Source organism: Podarcis bocagei (genome assembly GCF_964188305.1).
Source record: "Podarcis bocagei genome assembly, chromosome: 3".
Classification (NCBI taxonomy): Eukaryota; Metazoa; Chordata; class Lepidosauria; order Squamata; family Lacertidae; genus Podarcis; species Podarcis bocagei.
The window spans coordinates 6,771,444-6,798,262 of NC_138127.1; the positions used below are offsets into that span (position 1 = coordinate 6,771,444).

The 26,819-nt window shown below is 42.9% G+C and overlaps 1 protein-coding gene across 3 annotated transcripts in view; it reads left to right on the forward strand.

Annotated features, from left to right (window-relative positions):
* The first annotated feature begins 2,896 nt into the window (after positions 1–2,896).
* Positions 2,897–26,819, forward strand: part of MFSD2B (MFSD2 lysolipid transporter B, sphingolipid) — a 35,279-nt gene continuing 11,356 nt past the window's right edge. Inside the window, exons 1-7 of one of the 3 annotated variants that reach the window (XM_081189132.1) lie at positions 2,897–5,726; positions 8,995–9,120; positions 11,300–11,424; positions 19,395–19,518; positions 23,446–23,524; positions 24,680–24,843; positions 26,616–26,709. In XM_081189132.1, the coding sequence (XP_081045258.1) occupies positions 5,646–5,726; positions 8,995–9,120; positions 11,300–11,424; positions 19,395–19,518; positions 23,446–23,524; positions 24,680–24,843; positions 26,616–26,709 (793 nt within the window). In that variant the 5' untranslated portion in view covers positions 2,897–5,645. Of the gene's footprint in view, positions 5,727–6,204; positions 6,318–6,650; positions 6,837–8,994; positions 9,121–11,299; positions 11,425–19,394; positions 19,519–23,445; positions 23,525–24,679; positions 24,844–26,615; positions 26,710–26,819 lie in introns of those variants that run through there. The other 2 variants (XM_081189134.1, XM_081189133.1) reach the window with 2 other exon arrangements.

Here is a 26,819-nt window from a genome sequence, read left to right on the forward strand (position 1 = left end):
TCCGCTCCTCCACATGCAGCTGCTGGGTGACTTTGGGCCAGTCACACTTCTTTGAAGTCTCTCAGCCTCACTCACCTCACAGAGTGTTTGTTGTGGGGGAGGAAGGGAAAGGAGAATGTTAGCCGCTTTGAGACTCCTTCAGGTAGTGATAAAGCGGGATATCAAATCCAAACTCCTCCTCCTCCTCCTCCTCCTCCTCCTCCTCTTCTTCTTCTTCTTCTTCTTCTTCTTCTTCTTCTTCACCTGCCTGCCCACAGTGCAGATACAACCAGACGTATGCAGAAAGCAGAGGAGAGTTTTAAGGTGTTTTCGGGTTTTTTAGGCTTATGTATCTTTATAAGATGAATTTGCCTGATTTCCAAAAATAGCAGCTTTTATCCCCATCCCACTCTGTGGCAGGAAGGGCACTGAACAACGAGGACGTTAGTTCTCATCTTCTAGTTATAGGAATGTTTGTCAGAAACAGGTGGCAATCGCATTTTGGGGGCGCTGCTTATCTGCATCTTGGTTCTTAAGACTGTTGCAAACAGATACTACTGGAGGATGGGAAACAGCCTTATCTGTGAGTTGCCATTCTTGGTGGGGCAGTCCACCTGTTAAAAGGTTCTTCAGACATACTGAAGGGTACAGTTATTTTATTTTTTTGTTCTCCATGCAACTCTGTTTTAGATCCATGAAGGCCTATATACTGTATTGTATTTTTCACCTGTTATTGCTGATGTTACTGTTTTACTGTTGGGTTGATGATTTGTTCTCAGCTGCAGTGGAAGTTTTCTTACAGCTGAGGTGTCATCCTGAATACTGGGCTTGGTCCAAAATGGCTTCTGCATGATGACCCAAGAATAGGAGCTAGTGCAGTAGTCAACTGCCTCACGCTGGTACCACTGAGCAGAGGAATTGACAGGGAAGTCCTCTGTTTGCTGGAGAAAAAGAGTGCAGATTTGTTAAGCCATAGCTCAGAACAGATTCATGCATTTCGAAAGTGATGTAGCCAGACGCCACATCACAATGGCAACGTATGCAAGGGCCAATTGCAGATGTCTTTCCCAGTGGCTTATAAAAACTCTAAATAAGAGTGAGGAGAATGACCTGTGTAATTGTCCCATGCAGAAGTTATTCATGTTCTGCTGAATCCAGCTGTGTGGAAGAGGTTTCACAGCAGATGTTGGTGGCGGATAGAGGGGTAGTAAAGGCAGGAGAAGTTCTGTTGTGCATGCAAGAAGAGATGTTTTAATTTTCACCTGATACTGCAATTTAGTACTCCAAACTTCAGGATGCATTCACAAGGTCAATCTGTAATTTAACCATGCCTTAGCCTCAAAGGATCTCCCTTCCCCGACTCCAAATATCTGGAGCATTTAAATGGTGGTATTATTATTATTATTATTATTATTATTATTATTATTATTATTATTGTATTATAATATTATTTGAGATATTTGTATACCATTTTTACAAAAACCAGAACATTATCAGGAATGCACATTTTCTGACTTCACTAGGTGAGTCATTCCAGATTATTCAGCTAACTAAACACTGCTCTTAGTCATTTTTTCTGTAATAAGGAAATAGAACAGGGTTTGATCTGATTACCATAGCCAACATGGAGTTTGTACAGGGAGATGAGTACTTAAATTTTTAGCTCATTTCAGGAAAGCTAAACTGGAATGTTCTAAATGCCATGAATGTAGATTTATATTGCCTTCAGGTTTGAAAGCCTCTTGGAATATTAAACTGGTTTTTATTTATTTATTTATTTAAACACATACCCCAATAATGTTTTTTCTATATTTTTTTTAAAAAAGATTAAACATAACAGAGCCGTAACTAATGGACATTAAGTGTTATTGTCAACACCATCTCTTAAGAGAAATCTCTCTTTGAAAGTCCTTATTTTCTTTTAAACGGTATTGACTGTATTTGTCTGCACTTTTGAAAAAAAATCAAAGAACGAATAGGAGAAATCGCATTTCCGACAGTTTCTCAGTTACCTTCTTTGTATAAAAATGGAAATGTGTTTTACTGGAGTGCATTAATGGGGACTTCCAATCTGTACACTCTCTCAGTAAAATAGACATGTCTGTTCATTATACCTGATGGAACCTCGCACAAGACTTTCACACTTTCCTTTTTCCATGTGGAATATTTCATCTTGTGTTAAGCAGCCCTTATACACGCAGAGACATTCATTTTTCGTTACAAAAGCTCACCCAAATTTGCACGAAACCACTAAAAAAAAATAATCCTGACATTTGTGTGTACACATTTATATTTGCCGGTGAGGTGGGTACACAAGTACCCATGGAGCCCTTCAGTTCTTCTCCCCTTACCCTCTCCCATTGAAATTAGACTTGAAAGAAGTATTCTATTGTAGCCAATAGTATAAGTTGCAGAGTGTGTGATGCCCAGGATGTTTGCAAGTGTGTTCATGGGCCCTCCTGATATATAGTATGTATGTTTGTGTGTGTGTATACACACATACAAACACACATGCACAAAGTTATATATTCAATCTTCTTGTATGTTTACTATGATGCACTTGTACTGTTCATAGAAACAGCATATTTTGTTAAGTGAAGCATGGAACAATATATAGAATTATCCAATCTACTAATTGCTTTAGTGATTAGAAAATCTGGATAGTGTTCTCTGATCTTTGCTACATGGAATGCTGTATATATTTCTCAAAGCAACTGATTGTTGTGTCTTGTTTACCGTAGATCCTAAGAAAGCAAGTGCCTGCTAATATTGTTTTTTCTTCATGCGAGAAGGATTTGTTTTTTTGAAGTATTAAAAGAACCAGATGGTATTTTCCCCTGAAAAAAGTTATGTATTGATACCAAATTGTCGACGTTAATTAATAGGCATACCTTTACATAGCTATGCGTTGAACTGTAGGACACAGTATGTTCAAAATTAGACGTACAGTATCTGTTTCATAGTGTTCCAGTATAATAATACTTGTTTGAACTTAGTGCCTTAATATCATAATATGCAGCAAAGTCAAAATGGCCTGGTAATAAGAGATGAGCAGTGTTGTTTCAAGAAGCTGGGCGTTCAATTTTAGATGATAAAGCAAATTAATTAGTGCATTTCTTAAAATTGCTGGAAAATGACTTAGCATAGGCAATAACCTTCCTGTTACAGTTCTTAAAAAGTGGTAGGAGACATAAGGATTGCTTTAACTTGCTGAGCTGAAAAGCAGGCAAACACAATCCTGCAGGCATTACTCTCCTACCACCTTTCAGTTTTGGAGGCAACTGTGGTTAGCTGTGTCAACCATGGTTAGCCCAAACCCGTTTACAGACCCATTTGTTCAGATCACCATAGAAATAGCAATGTGCAGTGCTCTCTCATACATGTTGTTTCCAAAGTAAGTTCAATGAGTTCAACGGGACTTGCTCCCAGTGTGTTAGAGGCTTGCAGCCAGAGAACTGTGGCATCCAGAGAGTTGAAGACTGGAAAATGGGATTCTACAGACGCAGGATACACAGCGCAATCACTATGCATGCCATCACCAAAGCAAGCTTCTTCTCAAAAGGAGCTGGTGTGTGCTTAGGTCGCAGCTGCAATTTTTGGACTGGATGCAGTTTAAACTCTTCATTTGTTATGATTTTAAGCACAATACGAAGATTTTACTTTGAAACATATTTCCAGCACAGTACCGAACTGGAAAGATGAGGCACAATATTAATAGGGGGCTATTTGTAGAACTATTTGTATTTATAAAAGTTGTTGGGTGGTTGTTTTTTGAGAGGGTGGTGGAATGAATACTATTAAAAGCACTGTTTCAAGCCTGAATTGTCTTTGGCTATATTTTGTCCTTGTAATTCACACATGGCTTAAAATTTGATACGTCTTTAAACAAAATAAAAAATTATCAGACATCTTTATTGAAAGTTAAAAGTACATAATTATATGTGCACTAAACATGGTGAGATGTAAATAAAAGAGAGAGAAAGAAAGAGCACCCGTGTAGAAGGGAAAGTAAAGGGGGGGGGGACCCCAAACACTGTACTTTACAATTGTTACTGTACTTAACAAGATCTTAACTTAATACAGTATTTGTAAGAATGGATTCCAAATGTTGTTGAATTTGTCCATGGCAAGTCTGCATTTATATGCAAGTCGTTCATATGTTGGGAGTTTGTGTAAATCTTCAGTTCATTCGTACAAGGGAACCCCATTTTTATTCTTCCAGTCCATCAGTATCAGTCTTTTTTGCCGTGGTAAAATCTGATAGGTGCTGCTGGGGAGGTTCAGGGGTTTCTGACGGTAACTGAACAGCACAGCGCTATAAATAATGGGCTGAATCTTTTCCAGTGCAAAAACTTGGCATCCCTGGTATATAGTGTTTATGAGATTGCTGGAGCGAGACAGCACAGGCCCATGTCCAAAACCCTCTGACCTCAGCCATGAAGCTTATTGGATGATCTGAAGACTTTGTCCTTTCGGACTAGCCTACTTTGCAGGCTTGTTGTGAGGACAAAATGAGAGGAGAGGTGTAACCCTGGAAGATGCCTTGCCTTGGAGGATAGGAGATGCCTTGGAGGATAGGAGGTGTAAATACCCAGTTTAGCCCAGAAAGATTGACCTCTGTGCATCTTTTGCCAGCAATCCTGTTTGAACGCCATGCTCAGGCTCCTTAAGTTTCTGTTGTAAACACAAAGCTCAGGGGTTTTATACACATCAGTATAAATGTGGGCCCTTGTAGTTCAGAATTGTTTGAGAGAGAAAAGGTTTAAAGGAAGCCAACGGGTGGAAAGCGAGCGAGGTCCCAACTGAAGAATGGCAATTTAAGTTGACAGAATAGACACAACTTGCAGACTTAACATACAGAATAAGAGAACACAAAGAAAACGCTTTTAAAGAAGACTGGAAAACGTTTATTGAATATGTGGGAAATAAATTGTGTTGGCAGCTGAAAACGCTGGCAGCATTAAGATAAATTCAACAGTGTAAACAAGTTTTGATGGATGCAATAATGGCATAGTTTTTGTAAAACACGCTGGGATTTATGATATGTTAAAATGAACCATGGAAAGAGAAGGGAAACCATTGATATTTTAAGGATGTCAAATGAGTATTTTAAACTGTAAAACAGAAAACTTAATAAAATTATATACAAGAAAATAAAGGAATCCAATGGATGTGACCCAAGTCCACACCAGAGGAACGGAGTTGAGGCAGTTCATCCGTGTAGAAAACACGCAGAGGCGTCTAAACTCCATTCGGACGTTGGGCGCGGAAGCGAGCCCCACAGCATTCAATGGGTTTCATATTTATTTATTGAACTTATATACCTCCCTATACCCCGGAAGTCTCAGGGCGGTTCACGGAGGCAGGGAGCACTTAGGGGTTGCAGACTGAGTTACACAGAGGCTTTTTTTTTGAGCACCGGGTGGAGGGGGCGGGAAAGGGACGCGCGCCTCATGGGCCGCGGAGAAGCCAACTTGGCCAGGGCCGCCGCCGCCGGCGGTTCTTCTGGGTCGATGCTGAGCGGCGAGGGGCCACCCGGTGGGCCCCTTCTCTCCCTGCCCGCCCGGGCGAAGGGAGGCTAGAGCGCCGGGCGGGCGGCCCCGCCCCTGGCCGAACCAGCGCCCGCGGGGCTCCGCTGTCGAAGGGCTGCCGTTGCCGCCGCCGCGATGGCCGGCGCGACGGCCGGCGCGAGAATTAGCGGCGCGCTGCTGCCCGAGCCGAGGCTGGAGGGAGCTTGCGACGAACAGGTGAGTCCAGAAAGTTCCCTTCTTCCACCCGGAGCGGCGTCCCGGCTCCCTCGCCTGGCCGGGACGCCACGAGGGGAGAGCTGCCTGCGCTTTCGTCCGTCCCTCGGGGGGGAAAAACACCACGTCGAGGCAGGGAGCACCGCGAAGTCTCACCATCAAGTGCTTTTACTTACCGTAATTTAACCCGGGGGCAAGACTTGTTTTTGTTTAACCCGTAAGCCGCCTGGAGTCCCGTCAGGGATAAAGGCGGGCCTAATAATAATAATAATAATAATAATCCAGTAATAGTAATTCCCCGCATCTCTTTCTTCAGAAAAATGTAGCTTCATGTGTCATTCTGAAGATCACGACCTCAAGCTTAAATTAAGCCAGAAGTGACGAAGGTTAATAATAATAATAATAATAATAATAATAATAATAATAATAATAATAATAATAAAATTTCCCACATCTCTTTCTTCACAAAAACATAGCTTCACATGTCATTCTGAAGATCACAACTTCAAGGTTAAATTAAGCCAGCGGAAGTTATTGACTTTCTTGATCGGTATTCAAAATGCTCTGAACTACTCTGACATTTATGGATAAAGGGTAATAATAATAATAATATAATAATAATATAGTTTTTCTTCTCACTCAAAACGTGTAAGGAAAGAGCAGGAGTGGGGAAGCCTTTTTTTACCATCAATGTGAACCAACTGATTTATGAAGTGGTAGCTAACCTATTGTGAAGGCTGCGTAAGGTTTTTCTGAGTATAGAGAGAAGTTTTAAGAATAAGAATGAACAAAACAAAAAGATCACACGGCGTGAAACTCCAGTTGAATTTAAAATACTGCATTCTGTAAATTAAATTTATTGCAAAATATTATAGATAGGTGCCTGTTTTAAAAATGTAAACCTTATTTGATTATTTGGTTTAACATTGCAATACAAACAATATGCATCTACAGAATTGCCCATTCTTCTGTGATAAACCATCACACACCCATAATCCAAACCCCTGCAAACTTAGAAAAAAGTAAAGGTGAAGAAGAAGAAAAAGAAGAAGAAGAATATGGGGCAAGGAGAGCGAGCGGCTTTTAAATGTTTTGCTTTCATTCAATGAGTAGGTGAGAGAATGTGAAGAAAAAGTCTTGCAGTACAAAACCTGCACTTTCCTTACAATGCAATCCTGTACATCTTACTCAGAATAAGCCTCACTGAGTTTATTGGGACAGATAAATGTGCATCAGACTGCAGCCTAAAATATGCTCTGGTTACTTCCAAATGAAGCGAATATTGAGCAAACAACTTAATATAAAAAGCATCACTCCTTGCAAAATGTACAATTTTTTCAAAAGATATTGTATTCAATTGTTTTCTTGCAAAAAAAAATATTTATTTGTTTATTTATTAACTTTACCCCACCTTTTAATTCAAAATAATCCTTCAAGCAAATTACAGTTGTACCTTGGTTCTCGAACAGAATGTGTTCTGGGAGTCCATTTGGCTTCCGGAACTGTTCGAAAACCAAGGCACGGCTTCCAATTGGCTGCAGAAACATTCAGCAGCCAATTGGAAGCCACGGAAGCCGTGCCGGACTTTCAGCTTCCGAAAATCCTTCGAAAACCAGAACACTCACTTCTGGGTTTCGATCGTGCAGGAGCCGATTTGTTCAGGAGCCAAGGCATTTGAAATCCAAGGTACAACAGTAAAACTAACTCAGATACAATTATTTCTCCTCCCCCGACAACATTCCTCTTGGCTAGTATGTTTTCTCCACACCACCAATGGTCCTTCCCACTGTGTCCTGTTGCCTATTACTCCCTCCTGTTTTCACTGTTCAGAGACGGAAGGAGCTGGATACAGCAGGTGTGCTTCAATATTTATTTAGCAGCACTGAATGCTAGGTCTAGTACAGTGGTGCCTCGCAAGACGAAATTAATACGTTCCGCGAGTCTCTTCGTCTTGCGGTTTTTTCGTCTTGCGAAGCACGGCTATTAGCGGCTATTAGCGGCTTAGCGGCTATTAATGGCTTAGCGGCTATTAACGGCTTAGCGGCTTTAAGAAAAAGGAAACAAACTCGCAAGAACTCGCAAGACGTTTCGTCTTGCGAAGCAAGCCCATAGGGAAATTCGTCTTGCGGAACGACTCAAAAAACTCTTTCGTCTTGCGCGTTTTTCGTCTTGCGAGGCATTCGTCTTGCGAGGTACCACTGTACCTGGAAAAGCGTTGTCCCTGAAATAGTACAATTCTAGCAGTGTTGTGTGCAATGCAGTATTACTGAATGCATCAAGAGCATCATGTGATACTGAGGACATTCCTAGTTGTTTCCCAATTTATTTCTTATCAATAAAAAAACTGCAAGCAACTTTTTATTCTAAAAGGGTGGCCCAGAGAAAAAAGTTTGAGAACCACTTAGTTAATCCATCAATAAGCCAGTTTGTTCCTTAGAACATTGAAATAAATAAATAAAGACGAGGAAGGAATGGAACACTGGAAATTCTGTGGATTCCAACAAGTACTGTACATGCAAAGAGAATGGAAAATGGTTGGATTTTAGAAGGCTGGAAAGCATGGAACCGACTAATGCTCACAAGATAATTTCAGAGAGTTTGTCAAAATTTCCAGTGCTCATTTCTCATTGATTAGGCCAGCCTGTAGCCTTATCTCTAAGTCCCATGTTTTGTAGTTCTTTTTCATTCTTTTCAAACTTCTGCTGGTTCAATCCTGGTCCTTTCTGATAATGAAACAGCAACAACATGGGACTGGCAGATTTTGAAATCAGTAGCTCAAAATAACCCCGTCTATGTATAGTTCCTTGTTAACAATGTTTCAAAAATACACAAACTAAATATATGCATTAGGGTTTGCAATTGCCACTATTTTCATTATTATTTTTTAAAAACCCTGTTTGAAAACAGTGCTGCTTCTGTGCAGCAAGGGGTGGCACAGAAACGGGTGTGGCGAGATTAGTGACAGTAGGAGAGTCTGGTCTGGCAAATTTATTTTAAACATTTTCTTTACAAACAAAAAAGGGCAGACAAATTCCTTCTTATGGCTAGGAGCTGCAGTGCACAGTTGAGCGCCATGGCAACCATATTTGTGGGCTCCTGATTAAAAGTGATTCAGACCTATTGTTTCTCTGTCAATTATTTTTTAGGTGAGCAGATACGTTCTGTTGAGAGAGAGAGAGCAAGCAAGCGGTTGGAATCTATTCATAACTTTTTGAAATTTGATCGCCACTCTTTCTGTACTTGATCTTGGCCTGTCTTTTCACCTTTTCAGCTCAGCAATGAAGACAAGCTTTCGGTGTGCAGCAAATTGTGCTATGGCATTGGAGGTGCTCCAAACCAGGCTGCTAGCAGTGCCACCTCTTTCTTTCTGCAAATCTTTCTCTTAGATATAGCAATGGTAAGTAGTTTTGTAAGCTCCAGGCACAAGTTAGAGAATGTCATCCTTGCCGGTGTCATGTGTGTCAACTTGGTATTCACGAGAGGTCTGGAGGATGGCAACACAAGCAGAGGCCTTTTCTGCAGTGACTCCCCATTTGCAGAATGTTCTCCCAAGGGAGGTTAGGCTGGTGCCTTCATGGTACATTTTTTGCACCCGGTAAAAATGTTCCTCTTTAACCAGACCTTTGGCTGATTGACATCCGATACCCTTTTAAAATGTGTTGCGGGGGATTATTGGATTGTTGTGGTGGTGGTTTTAATTTTTATTATGTACTTTGTGTTTTTATATAGTGATTTTATCTTGTGAACCACCCTGATAACTGCGAGTATAGGGTGGTATAAAAAATAAAATAAAATAAAAATTAATAATATTGAGATAATTGAGCTTGTAAACATCTCTCTTTGCTCTTACACATCTCCAGTTAGGAAGATTTGTGGAAGCACTTGCTGAACTCTTTAGGAGTAAAAAGACTTACTAATGAGTGGGAGCCACCAAAGAATTGTTGAACGGGAGGAAAAGAGCATGAAGAATATTTGCCTCGCATCCCACAATATACTGATTGTTAGAGGGGGAGCCAAATCCCCACTTCCTCCCTCAAAATCATTTAGGTAGCAAAGTGATGGTGAACCAGCCTGTCTCCCTCTCTTCTACCCCCTGAACAGTCGCAGGATGCCATTTCTCTTCAGCCCAAACCAAACCTCCGGTAATCTGTTTAGGACTTTGGGTTGGTTCAGCATGCTCAGCTAGCATGGATCCCCCAAGCCATGTCTCCTGAGTGCAGTTGCACAAATATGTCTCGCAGCTTGTATATGGAATTGGATAATTCACGTACCTGTGTGCAGTTTTGTGGATTTTTGTTTAACCCTTTCTATGGACCACTGCTCACCTAACAGCCATGTGGTGAAGGTTCATTTAAGATGTAAAGTTTAAAATGTAAAGTTCAAATCATTTGAAGTTGCGGCTGTCTCCACAGGAGAGCTTGATTCTACCCCCCAATGCCATTTCAGACCTTTGGACAAATTTGTGATTAAACGGTCAAATGAGTGATTGACATGTAAACTGCAGTCTATTCCTGGTCTTTTTCCCAGTTGCATGAGCCACATGATTACTGCATATACAGTCATACCTCGGGTTACGAACATGATCCATGCAGGAGGCACGTTCACAACCTGCAGCGTTCGCAACCCGCAGCACCGCATCTGCGCATGCGCATGATGCAATTTGGCGCTTCTGTGCATGTGCAAGCACCAAAACCCAGAAGTAACCCGTTCTGGTACTTCCAGGTTCGGTGTGGTCCACAAACCAAAAACGTGCAACCCGCAGGGTTCGTAACCTGAGGTATGCTGCAGATGCAGCCAGAATTCAGCCTTATAGGAACACCCCTTGAACTGCTGTGAAAATGTTTGCATCAGCCCTCAAATGCTGTGTAGTAGTAATTCTTAACAGTGCTATTATAATAGATTAGACTTATCCTTTGAAGACCACCGTAATTGCATACATTATGTAGAAAACTTCCTGAAAGTCTTCTGGGTTGTGACACAATTTCTTTGAAGTGAAGCTGTACATTGGGGGTGGAGAAGAACTTTGAGTTGTAACTTCTTGCCTGACAGAATTTCAGTGACAGAACATTCATGACTCTATCACTGCCCAGTCACTAGCTAGTAATGCTTAAAAGTATTTGTCATTGTTTGTTCTGGAAAAGCCTAAATTTACCTCTTTATTTTGGGTGCCATTTCACAGACCACCTGAAAGCTGTCCATGGAGCACAGTTTATGGATCACTGTGCTATTTTGTTCATTATCAGCATAGTGCTAGCTTGCAATTCCTCACTGATGATGGAGAGTCATCTATTTGATGCCTTCAGTAGCAACCAGCATGTGGTGTTGTGTCCATGTTTATTTAATCTTCTATCTCACTTTTCTTAAAATATAATCAAGCTTCCATACAACTAGAATGATGCCAAAATATACAGTAAAACCAACTAGTAGTAGCACAAATGAAACCTCTAGCAACAAAATACAGTGATAGAATTCTTCCCTCATTTTATATAATGCATTTTTGGAGAGTTATTTTGTGCTCTCTGATTCTTGTAATGGTTACGCCTTTCTTAAGGTAGGTGTCCTTTTTTGTTTTTCAGATTACTCCATTTCATACTTCTTTGGTGCTTTTTATTGGCAAAACATGGGGGGCAGCAGCAGACCCTGTTGCCGGCTATCTTATTAGTAAAAGCAAACGGACCAAAATTGGCCTACTTATGCCTTGGTAAGCTGATTTTTGCTGATTGCTTATAATAACATATTTTCCTTTGTATTCTACATGTATGCCCGATCCCTAAGACGGTTGATTTTTATGAACGTGTTATTGTAAAACCTATCCATTTCCCACATTTGCAAAAGGAAAAGTACACTGCATAGCAGCAATTGGTGGCCAGGTACTTGCCATCCTTGCTGAAGTTTGGCATTTGTCTACCTTTTACGCTGGCTATGCTCATTCTTGTGAGCCTCTTGCAGAACAAACTAACTCTTGCACATCTCTTTTTGCCCCTGGGGAAACTGTATTAGTTCCAGGTTCTTTTTTAAACAAGCTTGTGCAGACAGAAAGAGGTGCTAGCTTAAAACAAAACTATCCAGTTGTGGCCAATGGAAAGGGAAGGAAAAAATAAAAAATGTTTTCTTTCTACATTTCAGACTGAGAATAAGTTAGAAAATGGACTTGTAGATTAAACCCAAAAACCTCCACATTAGCCTTGCATAGAGCAAAGCATATATGGCCAAGAGACCCTTTGTGGGTAAGGTGATGGTTTGCCAAAATAGATGTGTCCAGTAGTTTATCTCTGCTTAGACAAATTCACCAGAGCCAAGAGCATGTTAAATATATGAGGCCCTGACAGGAAACAGATGCTGCAACATTGATACTCTTCTAGCTTACTCAAGGTTTGGAATGGGGTAAGGGGGGAATTTCTTCCTTTCCTGGTAAACTACCTTCACATTTGTAGGAAGCTTTTCTAGTGCTGGATAAAATCAAATTGTATTAAATATTATATTAAATTGTATTAAAACCATGGCTTTAACTATACGGACCTTTGTTGGCAAGGTGATGTCTCTGCTTTTTAAGATGCTGTCTAGGTTTGTCATTGCTTTTCTCCCAAGAAGCAGGCGTCTTTTAATTTTGTGACTGCTGTCACCATCTGCAGTGATCATGGAGCCCAAGAAAGTAAAATCTCTCACTGCCTCCATTTCTTCCCCTTCTATTTGACAGGAAGTGGCCATGATCTTCGTTTTTTTGATGTTGAGCTTCACACCATATTTTGTGCTCTCCTCTTTCACCCTCATTAAAAGGTTCTTTAATTCCTCCTCACTTTCTGCCATCAAGGTTGTGTCACCTGCATATCTGAGGTTGTTGATATTTCTTCTGGAAATCTTAATTCCGGCTTGGAATTCATCCAGGCCAGACTTTTGCATGATGAATTCTGCATATAAGTTAAATAAGCGAGGAGACAATATACAGCCTTGTCGTACTCCTTTCCCAATTTTGAACCAATCAGTTGTTCCATATCCAGTTCTAACTGTAGCTTCTTGTCCCACATAGAGATTTCTCAGGAGACAGATGAGGTGATCAGGCACTCCCATTTCTTTAAGAATTTGCCATAGTTTGCTGTGGTCGACACAGTCAAAGGCTTTTGCATAGTCAATGAAGCAGAAGTAGATGTCTTTCTGGAAGCGGTCTAGACTGGTTGAATCTGGTCCAAACCGGTTGGAACCGGTTGAAGCTGGTTTGAACCACTCCAAGCTGGTTGGAACTGGTCCAGACTGGTTTGAACCAGTCCAGACCGGTCCAAGCCGGTTTCAGCCGGTCTAGACCGGTTGGAACCGGCCCAAGCTGGTTGGAACGGGTCTAGACCCGTTGAATCTGGTCTAGACCGGTTGGAACTGGTCCAAGCAGGTTGGAACCTCTCTAGACCGGTTGGAACCGGTTCAGACCAGTTTGAACCAGTCCAAGCTGGTTGAAACCTGTCCACCCCGGTTTGAACCGGTTTCAACCAGTTGAAGCCAGTTTCAGCTGGACTAGACCGGTTTAAACTGGTTGAAGCTGGTTTCAGCCGGACTAAATCGGATGGAACCGGTCCAAGCTGGTTAGAACCGGTCTAGACTGGTTGGAACTGGTTCAGACCGGTTCAGACTGGTTGGAACCTGTCCAAGCTGGTTTGAACTGGTCCAAGCTGTTTGGAGCCGGTCTAGACTGGTTGGAACCGGTTCAGACTGGTTGGGACCGGTTGAATCTGGTCCAAACCAGTCTGGACCGGTTGAAGCAGGTATAGTCCGGTTGGAACCGGTCCAAGCTGGTTGGACCAGGTCTAGATTGGTTGGAATCGGTCTTAACCGGTTTGAACATGTTAAAGCCTGTTTGAACCGGGCCAAGCTTTGTGGAACCAGTCTAGACCAGGTGGAACTTGCCCAGACCCGTTTCAGCCAGTCTAGATCGGTTGGAACTGGTCCAAGCTGGTTGGAACCGGTCTAGACCAGGTGGAACTTGCCCAGACCGGTTGGAACCGGTTGAAGCCTGTTTCAGCCAGTCCAGACCGGTTTAAACTGGTTGAAGCCAGTTTCAGCCAGACTAGACCCATTGGAACCGGTCCAAGCTGGTTCGAACCTCTCTAGATCAGTTGGAACCAGTTCAGAAGGGTCTAGACCGGTTGGAACCGGTCCAGACTGGTTGGAACTGGTTGAAGCCGGTTTCAGCCAGTCTAGGCTGGTTGGAACCGGTCCAAGCTGGTTGGAACCAGTCTAGACCGGTTAAATCTGGCGCAAACCAGTTGGAACCGGTTTGAACCGGTTTGAACCGGTTGAAGCCGGTTGGAACTGGTCTAGACCGGTTGGAACCGGTTTCAGCCAGTCTAGACCGGTTAGAACCGGTCCAAGCTGGTTGGAACCGGTCTAGACTGGTTAAATCTGGTGCAAACCAGTCGGAACGGGTTGAGGCCGGTTTGAACGTGTCCAAGCAGGTTGGAACCGGTTGAAGCTGGTTTGAACCGGTCCAAGCTGGTTCAAACAGGTCTAGACCAGTTGGAACCGGTTGAAGCCGGTTTGATCTGGTTTAAGCCAGTTTGAACCAGTCGAAGCTGGTTGGAACTGGTTCAGACTGGTAGGAACAAGTCCAAGCCAGTTTCAGCCGGACTAGACCGGTTGGAACCAGTCCAAGCTGGTTGGATCTAGTTCAGACTGGTAGGAACTGGTCCAAGCCAGTTTTAGCCGGCGGAGACCGGTTGGAACCGGTCCAAGCTGGTTGGAACCAGTCTACACCAGTTGGAACCGGTTCAGACCTGTTGAAGCCGGTTTGAACCGGTGTAGACCGGTTGGAACGGGTCCAAACCGATTAGAACCAGTTGAACCTGGTTTCAGCCAGTCTAGACCAGTTCAGACCGGGTTGAGCCGGTTGAAGCCAGTTTGAACTGGTCCAAACTGATTGGAACAGGTCTAGACTGGTTGGAACCAGTCTTAACTGGTTTGAACCTGTTAAAGCCTGTTTGAACCAGTCTAGACTGGTTGGAACCGGTTGAAGCTGATTTAAACCGGTCCAGACAGGTTTAAACTGGTTGAAGCCATTTTCAGCCAGACTAGACCCGTTGGAACCGGTCCAGACCCGTTGGAACCGGTTGAAGCCGGTTTCAGCCAGTCCAGACCGGTTTGAACCGGTTGAAGCCGGTTTGAACCGGTCTAAACTGGTTGGAACCAATCCAGACCGGTTTGAACCGGTTGAAGCCGATTTGAACCTGTCTAGACCTGTTAGAACCAGTTCAGACCGGTTTGAACCGGTTGAAACCGGTTTGAACCATTCTAGACCGGTTGGAACCGGTCCAGACCGGTTTGAACCAGTTGAAGCCGGTTTCAGCCAGTCTAGACTGGTTGGAACTGGTCCAAGCTGGTTGGAACCGGTCCAGACCGGTTGGAACCGATTGGAACCAGTTGAAGCTGGTTTCATCCAGTCTCGATCCGTTGGAACCGGTCCATGCTGGTTGTAATCTTTCTATGCTGGTTGTAACCAGGTGGAACTTGCCCAGACCGGCTGGAACCGGTTGAAGCCCGTTTCAGCCAGTCCAGACCGGTTTAAACTGGTTGAAGCCAGTTTCAGCCGGACTAGACCCGTTGGAACTGGTCCAAGCTGGTTGGAACCGGTTCAGACCAGTTGGAACCGGTTCAGACAGGTTTGAACCGGCTGAAGCCAGTTTGAACCGGTCTAAACCGGTTTGAAACGGTCCAGACCGGTTTGAACCAGTTGAAGCTGCTTTTAACCGGTCTAGACCTGTTGGAACTGGTTCAGACCGGTTTGAACCGGTTGAAGCTGGTTTGAACCAGTCTAGACCAGTTGGAACCGGTCCAGACCGGTTTGAACCGGTTGAACCCAGTTTCAGCCAATATTTACCAGTTGGAACTGGTCCAAGCTGGTTGGAACCTGTCTAGGCCGGTTAAATCTGGTGCAAACCAGTCGCAGCCGGTTGAAGCTGGTTTGAACCTGTCCAAGCAGGTTGGAACCGGTTTGAACCGGTTGAAACCAGTTTGAACTGGTCCAAGCTGGTTGGAACCGGTCTAGACCGGTTGGAACCGATTGGAACCGGTTGAAGCTGGTTTGAACCGGTTGAAGCCAGTTTGAACCGGTTTGAACCGGTGCAGACCAGTTGAAGCTGATTTTAACCGGTCTAGACCTGTTGGAACTGGTTCAGACCGGTTTGAACCGGTTGAAGCTGGTTTGAACCAGTCTAGACCAGTTGGAACCGGTTGAACCCGGTTTCAGCCAATATTTACCAGTTGGAACTGGTCCAAGCTGGTTGGAACCTGTCTAGGCCGGTTAAATCTGGTGCAAACCAGTCGCAGCCGGTTGAAGCTGGTTTGAACCTGTCCAAGCTGGTTGGAACCGGTCTAGACCGGTTGGAACCGGTTGAAGCCAGATGAAGCTGGTTTCAGCCAGTCTAGAATCTTTCTAAACCAGGTGGAACTTGCCCAGACCGGTTTGAACCGGCTGAAGCCTGTTTGAACCGGTCCAAGCTGGGTGGAACCGGTTTCAGCCGGACTAGAACGGTTGGAACTGGTTCAGACCGGTTTGAAGAAGTTGAAGCCGGTTTGAACCGGTCTAGACCAGTTGGAACCGGTTCAGACCAGTTTGAATCAGTTGAAGCCGGTTTCAGCCAGTCTATAATTTAGCTGAGCTAAACAGAGCCATCATTAAATTTAGCTCTTTGTAGCCTATATTACAGTATGCTTTCGTATAGTGTGTGTGTCGTTGTATACACCTTTGTGCAATAAAATCATCTGAAAGTGGCAGCTACTATCCATGTTGACTGTACACAGGTGGACATCTTTCCAAACTAGCATATGACAATGGTGTTCTCTATCCCCCTTCCTTCAATTATAGTTTCCATAGATTTTTTAAAAATATGTGTATTTTTCACAGTCTTTTGAAAGCCTGGAAGCCGGTATGATGATATGCCGAGGATATGTATACAGTGGTACCTCCGGTTACGAACTTAATTTGTTCCGGAGGTCCATTCTTGAGCTGAAACCGTTCTTAACATGAGACGCGCTTTCGCTAATGGCTCCTCCTGCTGCCAGCGCACCACTGGTGCGCGACTTCCGCTTGCATCCCGGGGCAAAGTTTGCAACCGGGAGCATCACCAAAGTGTTCGCAAGGAGGACAGTACGTAATACAAGGTTCCATTGTATCGATATACAGAAGCGACTAAGTTACTATACCGCTTCCAATTTTGCCTGTTTCATTCATGGAGAAGTTGAACATGGGAGTGATGCAAGGCTGCACATGTATGCACCAAGCACTTGAGAAGTGCATTCTCAACACAGAGCGGATTATAGCTCTTCTAGCAGATTGCACTCTAGATTGACAAATAGTGTGGGGCAGGGACGAAATGGGGATGGCATTGTGTGCGTAGCATCCCCAAATGTCACTACCATCTAGTGCTGAATGCACATTACCCTGCAGCATGTATGCGCCCTGAGTTTAACTTCTCACACATGCAACTGGTGGGAAATCAGGGAGAAGGGTTCTGTCTTAGCATTCCCAGATGTGCTAGGTTTCTGTGTGCAAATTTTCTTTACATACGAAGTTGCAACAACAATCTGGGGAATACAGCCCAGAAAGATCTGGACCATGTGCTAAGTTCTGCACTTGCATTTCAGGTATGTGAAATAACAAACTGAGAGAGAGGCAAGAAAAACATTTTCTCATTCTTCCCTTCCCACTATTAGCTCTGTTGTAACTGCAACCTAGATTCAAGGTGCTGTTTTGAACTTTTAGAGCCCTAGATGGCTTGGAACCTGGTATTTAAGGAACACCATCTTAGATATCTTCCTCCCTGTACTCTCCACTTAGTCTCTGAGGCCTTGTTCCAGATGCTACTGCCAAATAAGGTTCATTGGGTAGCTGGTGGCACCCACTCTGACAGGAGTGCCAACTAGTACTGCTGTTTGCATGATCAGTGTTGATTTGGTATTGGTAGGTTGTTGTTGTTGTTCCATAATCTTATATTGGATTATTTGTTTCATGTGTTGTTTGTTTTAAATCACCAGATAAATGTTGCATCTTATTCCTAAATATAACTTGCATCCAAATAGCTAGTGGTATTTTTCTATGCGCCCACCTGAGAGGTGCTGGAACTGAGTTCCAGCGAGTTCCAGCTGAAAAAAAAAGCTCTGCAAAAATAGCACAAGAAATGTGACCAAAGCAAGGAAGTTCAGTCAATGCCTTGTAAAATGAGTGTGGCATGAGTGTGAGCCCTCAGCAGATGCCACTCATGCTGATCCTTGATGCTGGCCCTTGTCTTAAGGTATTTAACCTGGGCAGACTGGCTCTTCTACTGGAAATGAGAATTGAGCATCCCACAAAGTTCTGGCCTTCTTACACCTGACCTGGGAGGGCAGGGCCTGAGGCAGCTGAGCTGTTGTTGGGGAGGGAGTTGTTGCTCTTGTTGCTGCTTTTTTTTGGTATCTTTTGCTGTGATTTATGTGGAAATTGTTCAATTTGGTTTTGTATTTTTTATTTTTGTATTTACTATTGATGGCTACTTTTGTCACGTTGTAGTTATGTATTTTTTCATGATGTAAGCTGCCGTGAGCATGGCTTGAACTGTGGAAATTATGTATTTCTGTAAAATACACGGCCTTCCCTCTGAATTGCTGGGCTAGCAAATCTAGAATGGGATACAGTAATGCTGTGTTGTCACACTTAGTTGTGGTGGATTAATGATCCACCCTGGCCTAACCTCAGTGCCCTGCTCCACATCATGGCTGCTTTCCTTGCCAGCCTCTAACAATGCCTTTGTATCCCTTACAACAGAATGGAAGAGCTATTATACTGAATTAGTGCATTCCACCTCTTTCCTCCCCCTCGCCAATCCCCTGCTGCAAATCATCAGCTGACATACCCAGTCCCATTCATGTAATGTATAAGAAAATACTGTGCAGATAGCACTCTTCTGAAAGGATTAATCTGTGTTGTCTGTTCGTTTCAGGGTTTTGTTAATAGTGTCGGTGGTCATCTAATTACATTGTGTAGCGGCTGCTTTACAAGTACACTGGAGAATTCTGCTGTAGTTAGAGGTCACACTCTGTGGAATTAATTGCATCTGCCCATCACTTGCACATAACAAAGCTAGAATATACTAGATTCTGTCTCCCAGCTTTACACAAGCCTTGAATGACATGCAGCTTATCAGCCCTGAGTGTCACTTTGCCGGTTGCCTTTAGAACCATGTTTACTATTGAAGAGCTGGTCTGTGTTTCCTCGGAGTCATTGCCATTTAAATAAATGACAGCTGAATCGCTTCCAGCATCGTAAAACACAGGGATGACTAAAGAGGGACCGTATTTAGGTGACAGTGATAGAGAGGCTTTCGTCTCTTATACGGCTGTCCGTCTACATTAATAGATAATAGAGCAATAGTGAGCCCTTCCTGTGTCTTAAGCAGAGTGAGGTAGTAGTAGTAAAAATAATCATATTGTTTATTAAGCCACTAAATTTGTTAGATGCTGTATAAAATATATGTAAAGAAATAATAATAACCGTGCCCATAGAGAATATTAAAAAAATTAGACAAGTGAGATGGTGCAGACAATACAGTATTGAATTTGAACCAGACAGATTTTATCCCCTTTTTAGTTTTGCTTTTTAACAATCAAAATGGTTCATAGATATGTTTGGTATTCACCGTATTGTTTTTATTCCAGGTTACTGGGTACTACACCTTTCCTTATTGTGTCCTACTTCTTCCTGTGGTACTGCCCAAGCGTTATAGAAGCAAAAGATGTATGGTATATGGCTTTCTTCTGCCTTTTCCAGGCATTGAGTACAGTAAGTTGATCAATACTGACACCCCTTTCCTCTGCAATTAGATGCTTCTGGACATCGCATCCGTCGGATCACAATTATTTCTAATATAGAACGAGACAACTATTTGGTCATATAGGCTAGGAAGTGAGGAATTGCACCTCTGCAGTGTAACTTGATTAATTTAAATAAAAAAATTCCTTCCAGTCTTGATTAATTTAAGTTTGGTAATGAGTTGCAATTCAGCAGCTTCTCTTTCCAGTCTATTTCTGAAATTCTCAAAGTAGCTGTTTTACTACAAAGGAATTTCAGAAATAGACTGGAAAGAGAAGCTGCTGAATTGCAACTCATTACCAAACTTAAAACCATGGAGAGACCTGGTTTGAACAAAGACATTGGATTCTTATCCCATTATACATGACTAAGCCATTTCTCACCTTCTCACCCCTTGCCTTTTCCTGTAAGACCTATTACAGTCGTTAAGAGTCGTCAACAGGCTCATCTCAGCTATCTGCCAATCTCCCATTCCCACCACCCTTCTGAGTAATACCCCTCCCCACCTTCTCACTATATAGAAGGATCTGGCAACTTCTGTTTCAGTGTATCTGAAGAAGTGTGCATGCACACGAAAGCTCATACCAAGAACTAACTTAGTTGGTCTTTAAGGTGCTACTGGAAGGAATTTTTTTATTTTGTCTATGGCAGACCAACACGGCTACCTATCTGTAACTTGATTAATTTAGAAAGTACAGAGGGATTTCAGCAGGCCAGTTAATGAAAGCTGCTGTACATCATATTTTAATGTAGATCTGCTACCACATCGCAAAGGCTTTTTTGCATATCTTGGAAAGATACAAACAGTACTCTAGATCCTATTGCATCAGTGAGACAACATTCGTGAAATAATATGTTACAAACACAAAGAAATGTTTGCTGGGAGTCACCAGTGATTGTTTGGCTTTCTTATAAGCATATATGCCTGAGGTTCAGTACAGCTGTTAAATTCTGTTAAATTCTCATGCCTTTATACTGTAACAATGGGCTTTTAGAAGTAAGAGATGAGTTTGTGTTTCTTTATTCATCTGAGATATTTACTCAGTTGCCTTGCTATAAATCTGTTTGGAAATAGGTCAACAAACAACAATGCCCTCCATTAGAGTGACTTTTTGTTGTTCTTTTAGGATGATGGTGCACTCCACCCTTGCGAAATGCTATTCATCGCACAGTACAAATATGCCTCACAGCTTATACTTTCTGTACCCATATTTGTGCTCAGTTGTACTCATTTCCTTAATGCCTCCATAGAACCTATTCAGGTTTTGGAAACGTTGTACCGTATTTTTCGCCCTATAAGACGCACTTTTTCCCCTCCAAAAATGAAGGGGAAATGTGGGTGCGTCCTATGGGGCGAATGCAGGCTTTCGCTGAAGCCTGGAGAGCGAGAGGGGTTGGTGCGCACCGACCCCTCTCGCTCTCCAGGCTTCACGGACCTCTCCTCAAGCAGCGGGAACGTTCCCGCTGCTTGGGGAGAGTTGCCGGCATCCCGAAGCCTGCGTGCGCTGATCTCAGCGCGTCCAGGCTTTGCGGATCTCTCCCCAAGCAGCGGGAACGTTCCCGCTGCTTGGGGAGAGTTGCCGGCATCCCGAAGCCTGCGCGCGCTGATCTCAGCGCGTCCAGGCTTCGCGGATCTCTCCCCAAGCAGCAGGAACGTTCCCGCTGCTTGGGGAGAGTTGCCGGCATCCCGAAGCCTGCGCGCGCTGATCTCAGCGCGTCCAGGCTTCGCGGATCTCTCCCCAAGCAGCGGGAACGTTCCCGCTGCTTGGGGAGAGTTGCCGGCATCCCGAAGCCTGCGCGCGCTGATCTCAGCGCGTCCAGGCTTCGTGGATCTCTCCTCAAGCAGCGGGAGCCACCACTGGGCTCCCACGGCTTGCAGAGAGCTGCCTGTTTGGGGGCTGGGGTCGGGGGAAGCTCGGGCTGCCCCAGCCCTGCGCCTGGGGGGAAAATAATTTTCCCCCCTTTATTTCCCCCCCAAAAAACTAGGTGCGTCTTATGGGACGGTGCGTCCTATAGGGCGAAAAATACGGTACTTTCACAAGGGGGTGCCACAGCCTGACTGCTATCTAAGAGGACTCTGGGATATTGCTCTGGGCCTTTTAATCTCAGTAGTTAACACTTCTGCCAATCCTGAAGCTTCCTTCTTTCTGCTGGAACAGAAAAGTCATCCGGGGTAAAATATTCATCTTTACAAAAAAGAATTAAGAAGAAACTTCCTCATACCCTTTTGCCAGGCAATGCGTGGGCATTTTTGGATATATACCAACAGCACCCCTGTATTTATCTCATCATTTTTGTGCATGCTTGATTGGGATAGAAAGGGGAAGGCCAATTTTTAATTTGAATGGGTACTTAGTTCTAGCTAGTGCAGGTTTTCTATTAGCATTATAAGCATAAGAAATGCAGAACATTCTTCTAGTTCATATTTGGAAATGCCCTTAATTTTTCTGAATAGTAATGTTGTCGTTTTTTTACCATAAATGCTTGCTTCAAATATTAAAAGTTTTAAATCAAGGATGAGCAGTGGAGCTTTCCTGGTAGGTTATATCCTGTGTTTAGGAGACCTCTGTCAACACACCTGGGATCTGTGCCTCCTGCAGAGCAGCATTTCAGGAAATTCTAGAGCAGGGGTAGCTAACCCATTTTTGGTCTAAGGGCTGCATTCACCTTTTGCCAACTCCTCTTTTTTGCAACGGGGGGGGGGGGATATATGCTTTTGAAGCGTGTGGCCAACCCATACTCTGCCACACAAAGCATCAACTGAGCCATGCAGAGCAGCTTACAAAATGATTCCCTTGGTGACCAGGGTGGGGTGATCTACCTCCCCATCAGTGCACTTGACTGTGCACAGTGCGCTGTGTCTATTTATTTACCTTGCCACTGTTGGTTGGGAAAGGAAAAGATAGGTATAAAAAGGAGAATTCCTGGATGTCCAGACCCAGGTTTGGGGCAAGTACTCTTTGGTGAGAGTACTCTTTGGTGTGATTTAAAATCACAAAACATGCAGCAAGGTAAAGCACGGAAATACAGGCCATTATACCTTTAAAATATGCCCTTCCCACTTCCCTTAGAATAGAAAAATACCATCCGTTGGTAAGTTAACATGGTTTACTTACAAACTCTTCAAAGGTCAGAATCATGTGCTTTTCCATACAGCATTCAGAAAACACAGGCAGTAAAGACTTAGGTTAGTTCCAAAGTGGTGGAAGTTCCTAAATAATTTGTATAGATACACAAAGATGGCTTTGTAGGAACCAAGCTCAGACCTCTTTACACACCAGAGTTCGCATGGTAGACTGAGGGAACAATAGACTTGACTTCCTTTCTGCCAAAGTAGGGTGTATGTGACCTAGCTAAGCCCGGCAGGGCAGCTTATTCTGGCACTAACCCTTTCGTGCATTAATTACACTTAAGAATTTTGGTTATATGAGGCTGATTATCCTACAGCCACAACCGTCAAAACGAGTGAGGTCTTTGGGGACCAGAAAAAAATTGTCGGGGAGTTGAGCAAAGAAACTCCTTCCTCCAAGGATGGCTAAGGCTCTTTTTACTTCCTTTTTGAGCTATTGCACATTTGAAAGTTGGAGGAGAAAGGTACAGCATGCCTCATAAGGAGCAGGATTACTGGGCCTAACTACATAGCAAGCCTTCTGGTTACAATGAAAAGAAGCATGCTAAAGTGATACATTTTTCCAGTGCTTTTTTTCCCCTCTTAAAAAAATGTTTAGGGGTACTCTCATTTTCCTACTCATATTGAAATACTACCCCTCAATGAAGCCAAACTTAGAGTCACAAAATGTTTAGGGGTATGCGTGCCCCTGCGTCCCCCCAGAAAAAAGCACTGCATTTTCCTAACTGGTGTGTGTGTGTGTGTGTGTGTGTGTACTTTCGTTACAGCTATTCCATGTACCATATACAGCTCTCGTCATGTTTTTGAGCGCAGACCAGAAGGAACGAGATTCAGCAACGGCATACCGTGAGTCTTACTGAGCATGCTGCATGTAGCATGCTGCTCTGGAGACTCCCTTCCCCCCAAACATATTGGGGGAGCTGTGGCAAAGGGGTGGAGACTAGTGTTGAAAAACAGAAAAGCTCAGTTCTCTTGTGTTGCCAAACTATGGGTTGGTGTTTTGTAAGCAAGCCTCAGAATTGCATGATTCCCCATCCCCTTCCTTCCTGTCCTTTCACACCCTGATTCTCTCCCTGCCTCAATGTTTCAGGCAAACCACAGTTGCTACTATTATATCCAAATTAGCAAATTCCTTTAATACTTGCCCTCCAAATTAGAACTGGAAGTCATGGTTTGAAGCTGGTTTCAGTTTTGTTTCCCCCTGTTTCAGATGCAGGGAAGGAATTGAAGCATGAAGATGGAGGGAGAGGAGGAATCATGGCTCAATGTAGCCTCTAGTAACATAGTTTGAACTACAGTGGTGCCTCGCAAGACGAAAAGAATCCGTTCCGCGAGTCTCTTCGTCTTGCGGTTTTTTCGTCTTGCGAAGCAAGCCCATTAGCGGCTTAGCGGATAAGCGCTATTAGCGGCTTAGCGGGCTTAGCGGATCAGCTGATAAGCGGCTTAGCGGATCAGCTGATAAGCGGCTTAGCGGCTTAGGATCAGCTGATAAGCGGCTTAGCGGTTTGGGGGAAAGGGGGGGAGGAAACCCCCCCCGCAGGAACTCGCAAGACATTTTCGTCTTGCGAAGCAAGCCCATAGGAAATTTGTTTTGCGAAGCACCTCCAAAATGGAAAACCCTTTTGTCTAGCGGGTTTTCCGTCTTGCGAGGCATTCGTCTTGCGGGGCACCACTGTATATTGGAAGACAGATGACTCCAGAAAGTCTGTTCTTGTCTATAGGAGCTCATAATCTTTAAGGGAGGGGTGGGTAGCTGCTTCTTTTTTGAGCTAAGAGTCACATTGACACATGGTCAACCCTCCTAGCCCCTAGTGGGTGTCACCAAGCAAGAATAGCTGGGGGCAGTTTTATTTCTTTATGTAAAAGGCAATATTTGTGGCGGGGGGTCACAAAAACCTTTTGACATCACAACAGGGGAGTGCTCAGTTATTTCTGAGCCTTGTTGGCAGCTGTTCCACCATTTCAGGTTTAAAAAGAAGTGGGCTTTCCCCCCTACTTTAGGAATGGGATTTGAAGGTCTTGGAACATTGGTTGGAGCTACACTCCAGGTCAGTATGGTTTCCGATGCTCACAGCTCTGACCACTGTAACGATAGTGTGGATAACATGGACTCTCCCACCAATCTGTACGGAAACAGTTCCAGTGTTCCAGACATGACTGAGGCAGTAAGTTGAAAAGCTTTCAAAAGATTTGGGGTGGGTGGGAAGGGAGCATCCTGTATTTCACCATCCTACTGTCTAGATATGTTATTGATTTTCTTAATAGCAATGGCAATAGAATTGGGACAGGAACTTTCCTAAAATTAGGGTTGCCATACGTCTGGAATTCGCTGGACGTACCCAGAATACTGTAGTAGGAAGCAGTGTCTGGGCAGAAATTGGGAAAATGTCTGGGAAAATCCAGACGTATGGCAACCTATGTCAGCAGTGTTGTTTTTGCTGATTTTCCTTAATAATAGCTCAAGATTGTCATGGGGGGGGGGGCAGTTTTGCCAAAAAAGCTCAACCACTTTGACAAAAAAGGAGAAGCTCAACATCTTTGCCAACCAGTTTTTGAAATATGGTAACCCTACTAAAATGAACTTTCAGCCTAAACATGATAGTGGGATTCATTACTTCTGAGGGATGTCTAGTATTTCATTTATTGTCTGCTAATCTTATTTTTTCAATTATCTGTTCAACACCACTGAGCTTTGGTTTACACACACACACAGTATGTTTGTTTGTGCGTGTGTGTGCGTGTGTAAAATATGTTTGGCATTTGATGTGTGCTGGGAGTTGTGGTCCCAGTCGCAGTGCCACCCTCCCCTAGGCAGTGACTAAAGTGAGGTGTGATAGAACAGACTGAAACAGACAACAATTTGGATTCAAAATGGCCACAACTTTATAGATTACATATGTCGGTGGAATTTTGGCTCAGAGTAAAGTAAAGTTTCAGTGTAAAGTTTTTTATTTAATTGGAAGGTGAAGATGAAAATTAAACTATAAAATAGAATAAGTAGTTGTACATGAGTTAAAATAATAAAGTCTGGGTAAAGACTATCAACTTTATCAGATCAAGTATAATTCCAGATTTGCTGGCTTGTGACAAGGATTGTATTTAAAATGATGGTTCCGTTGCACTATATATGTCATAAAGGAATGCCAAATCATATAAAATGTTTCTTGAGGTTCTAGTCTTTGTCAAAACCTCAGATTCTGCATGATTTTCTCCATTATAGCTATATTCCAGAGTGATCAGTATGAAGTGTCCAGTGTTAAGATTTGGGGTTGTTTTCCATTAAGTTACAATTACTATTCATGCTCCCAAGATGATATATAAGACCAATTCTTTTGACAATATATTTACATTGTTATCATAAAAAAATACTCAGTAATATTAATTTCAGATAGCAAACAACAATTTCTTTAGTAATGTTTATCATTTCTATCAAATTTATGTTCCAAAAATCTTGTACCAGTTCCTACTATAAATGATAATATGTGCCAAGTTTATTGCAACCTCTCCAACCGTTAAGTGATACAGAAGAAAACATTTTTGACATTTGGAAAGGAGTGTGATGCCATCTGTAAAACAATTTTAAGGTGTTTACTCTGAGAAAACTGGAAACAGATTTTAAGGGTTGTGAATCCCAAATTTTATTCTAATCTTTGGGGAAAATTTATGTGCCAGTATCTAGTTCCCATATCTTTTTAAGAGGTTCCATAGATCCGTAAGTTACATTAAGCAACAGAGTACAGTTTAGAAACTAATCCTTTCGCCCCTCTACCCATTGTGCTTCATAGATTTTCTCATATATATATATATATATATATATATATATATATATATATTCATTTTGTTTGTATCAAGCATTTTCTCACCTATATAGTCTTATTGAAATTTGATTCCCCTTTTCCACCCCACATCACCACTACCACCTATTTTTATTTTTTAGAACAAAAAACTCTACATGATTGCAGGAGGAACAATATCAGTATTATACCTCATTGGCATTATTGCCCTTTGCACTGGAGTGAGAGAAAAAGTAGGTGAGTTTATTTAATCGCAACAAACATTCCTAATACATTTCTTTCCTACTTTAAAAACAAGGTATCAGATATGCATTTTTATATATATTTATTTATTTATTCCACTCGTT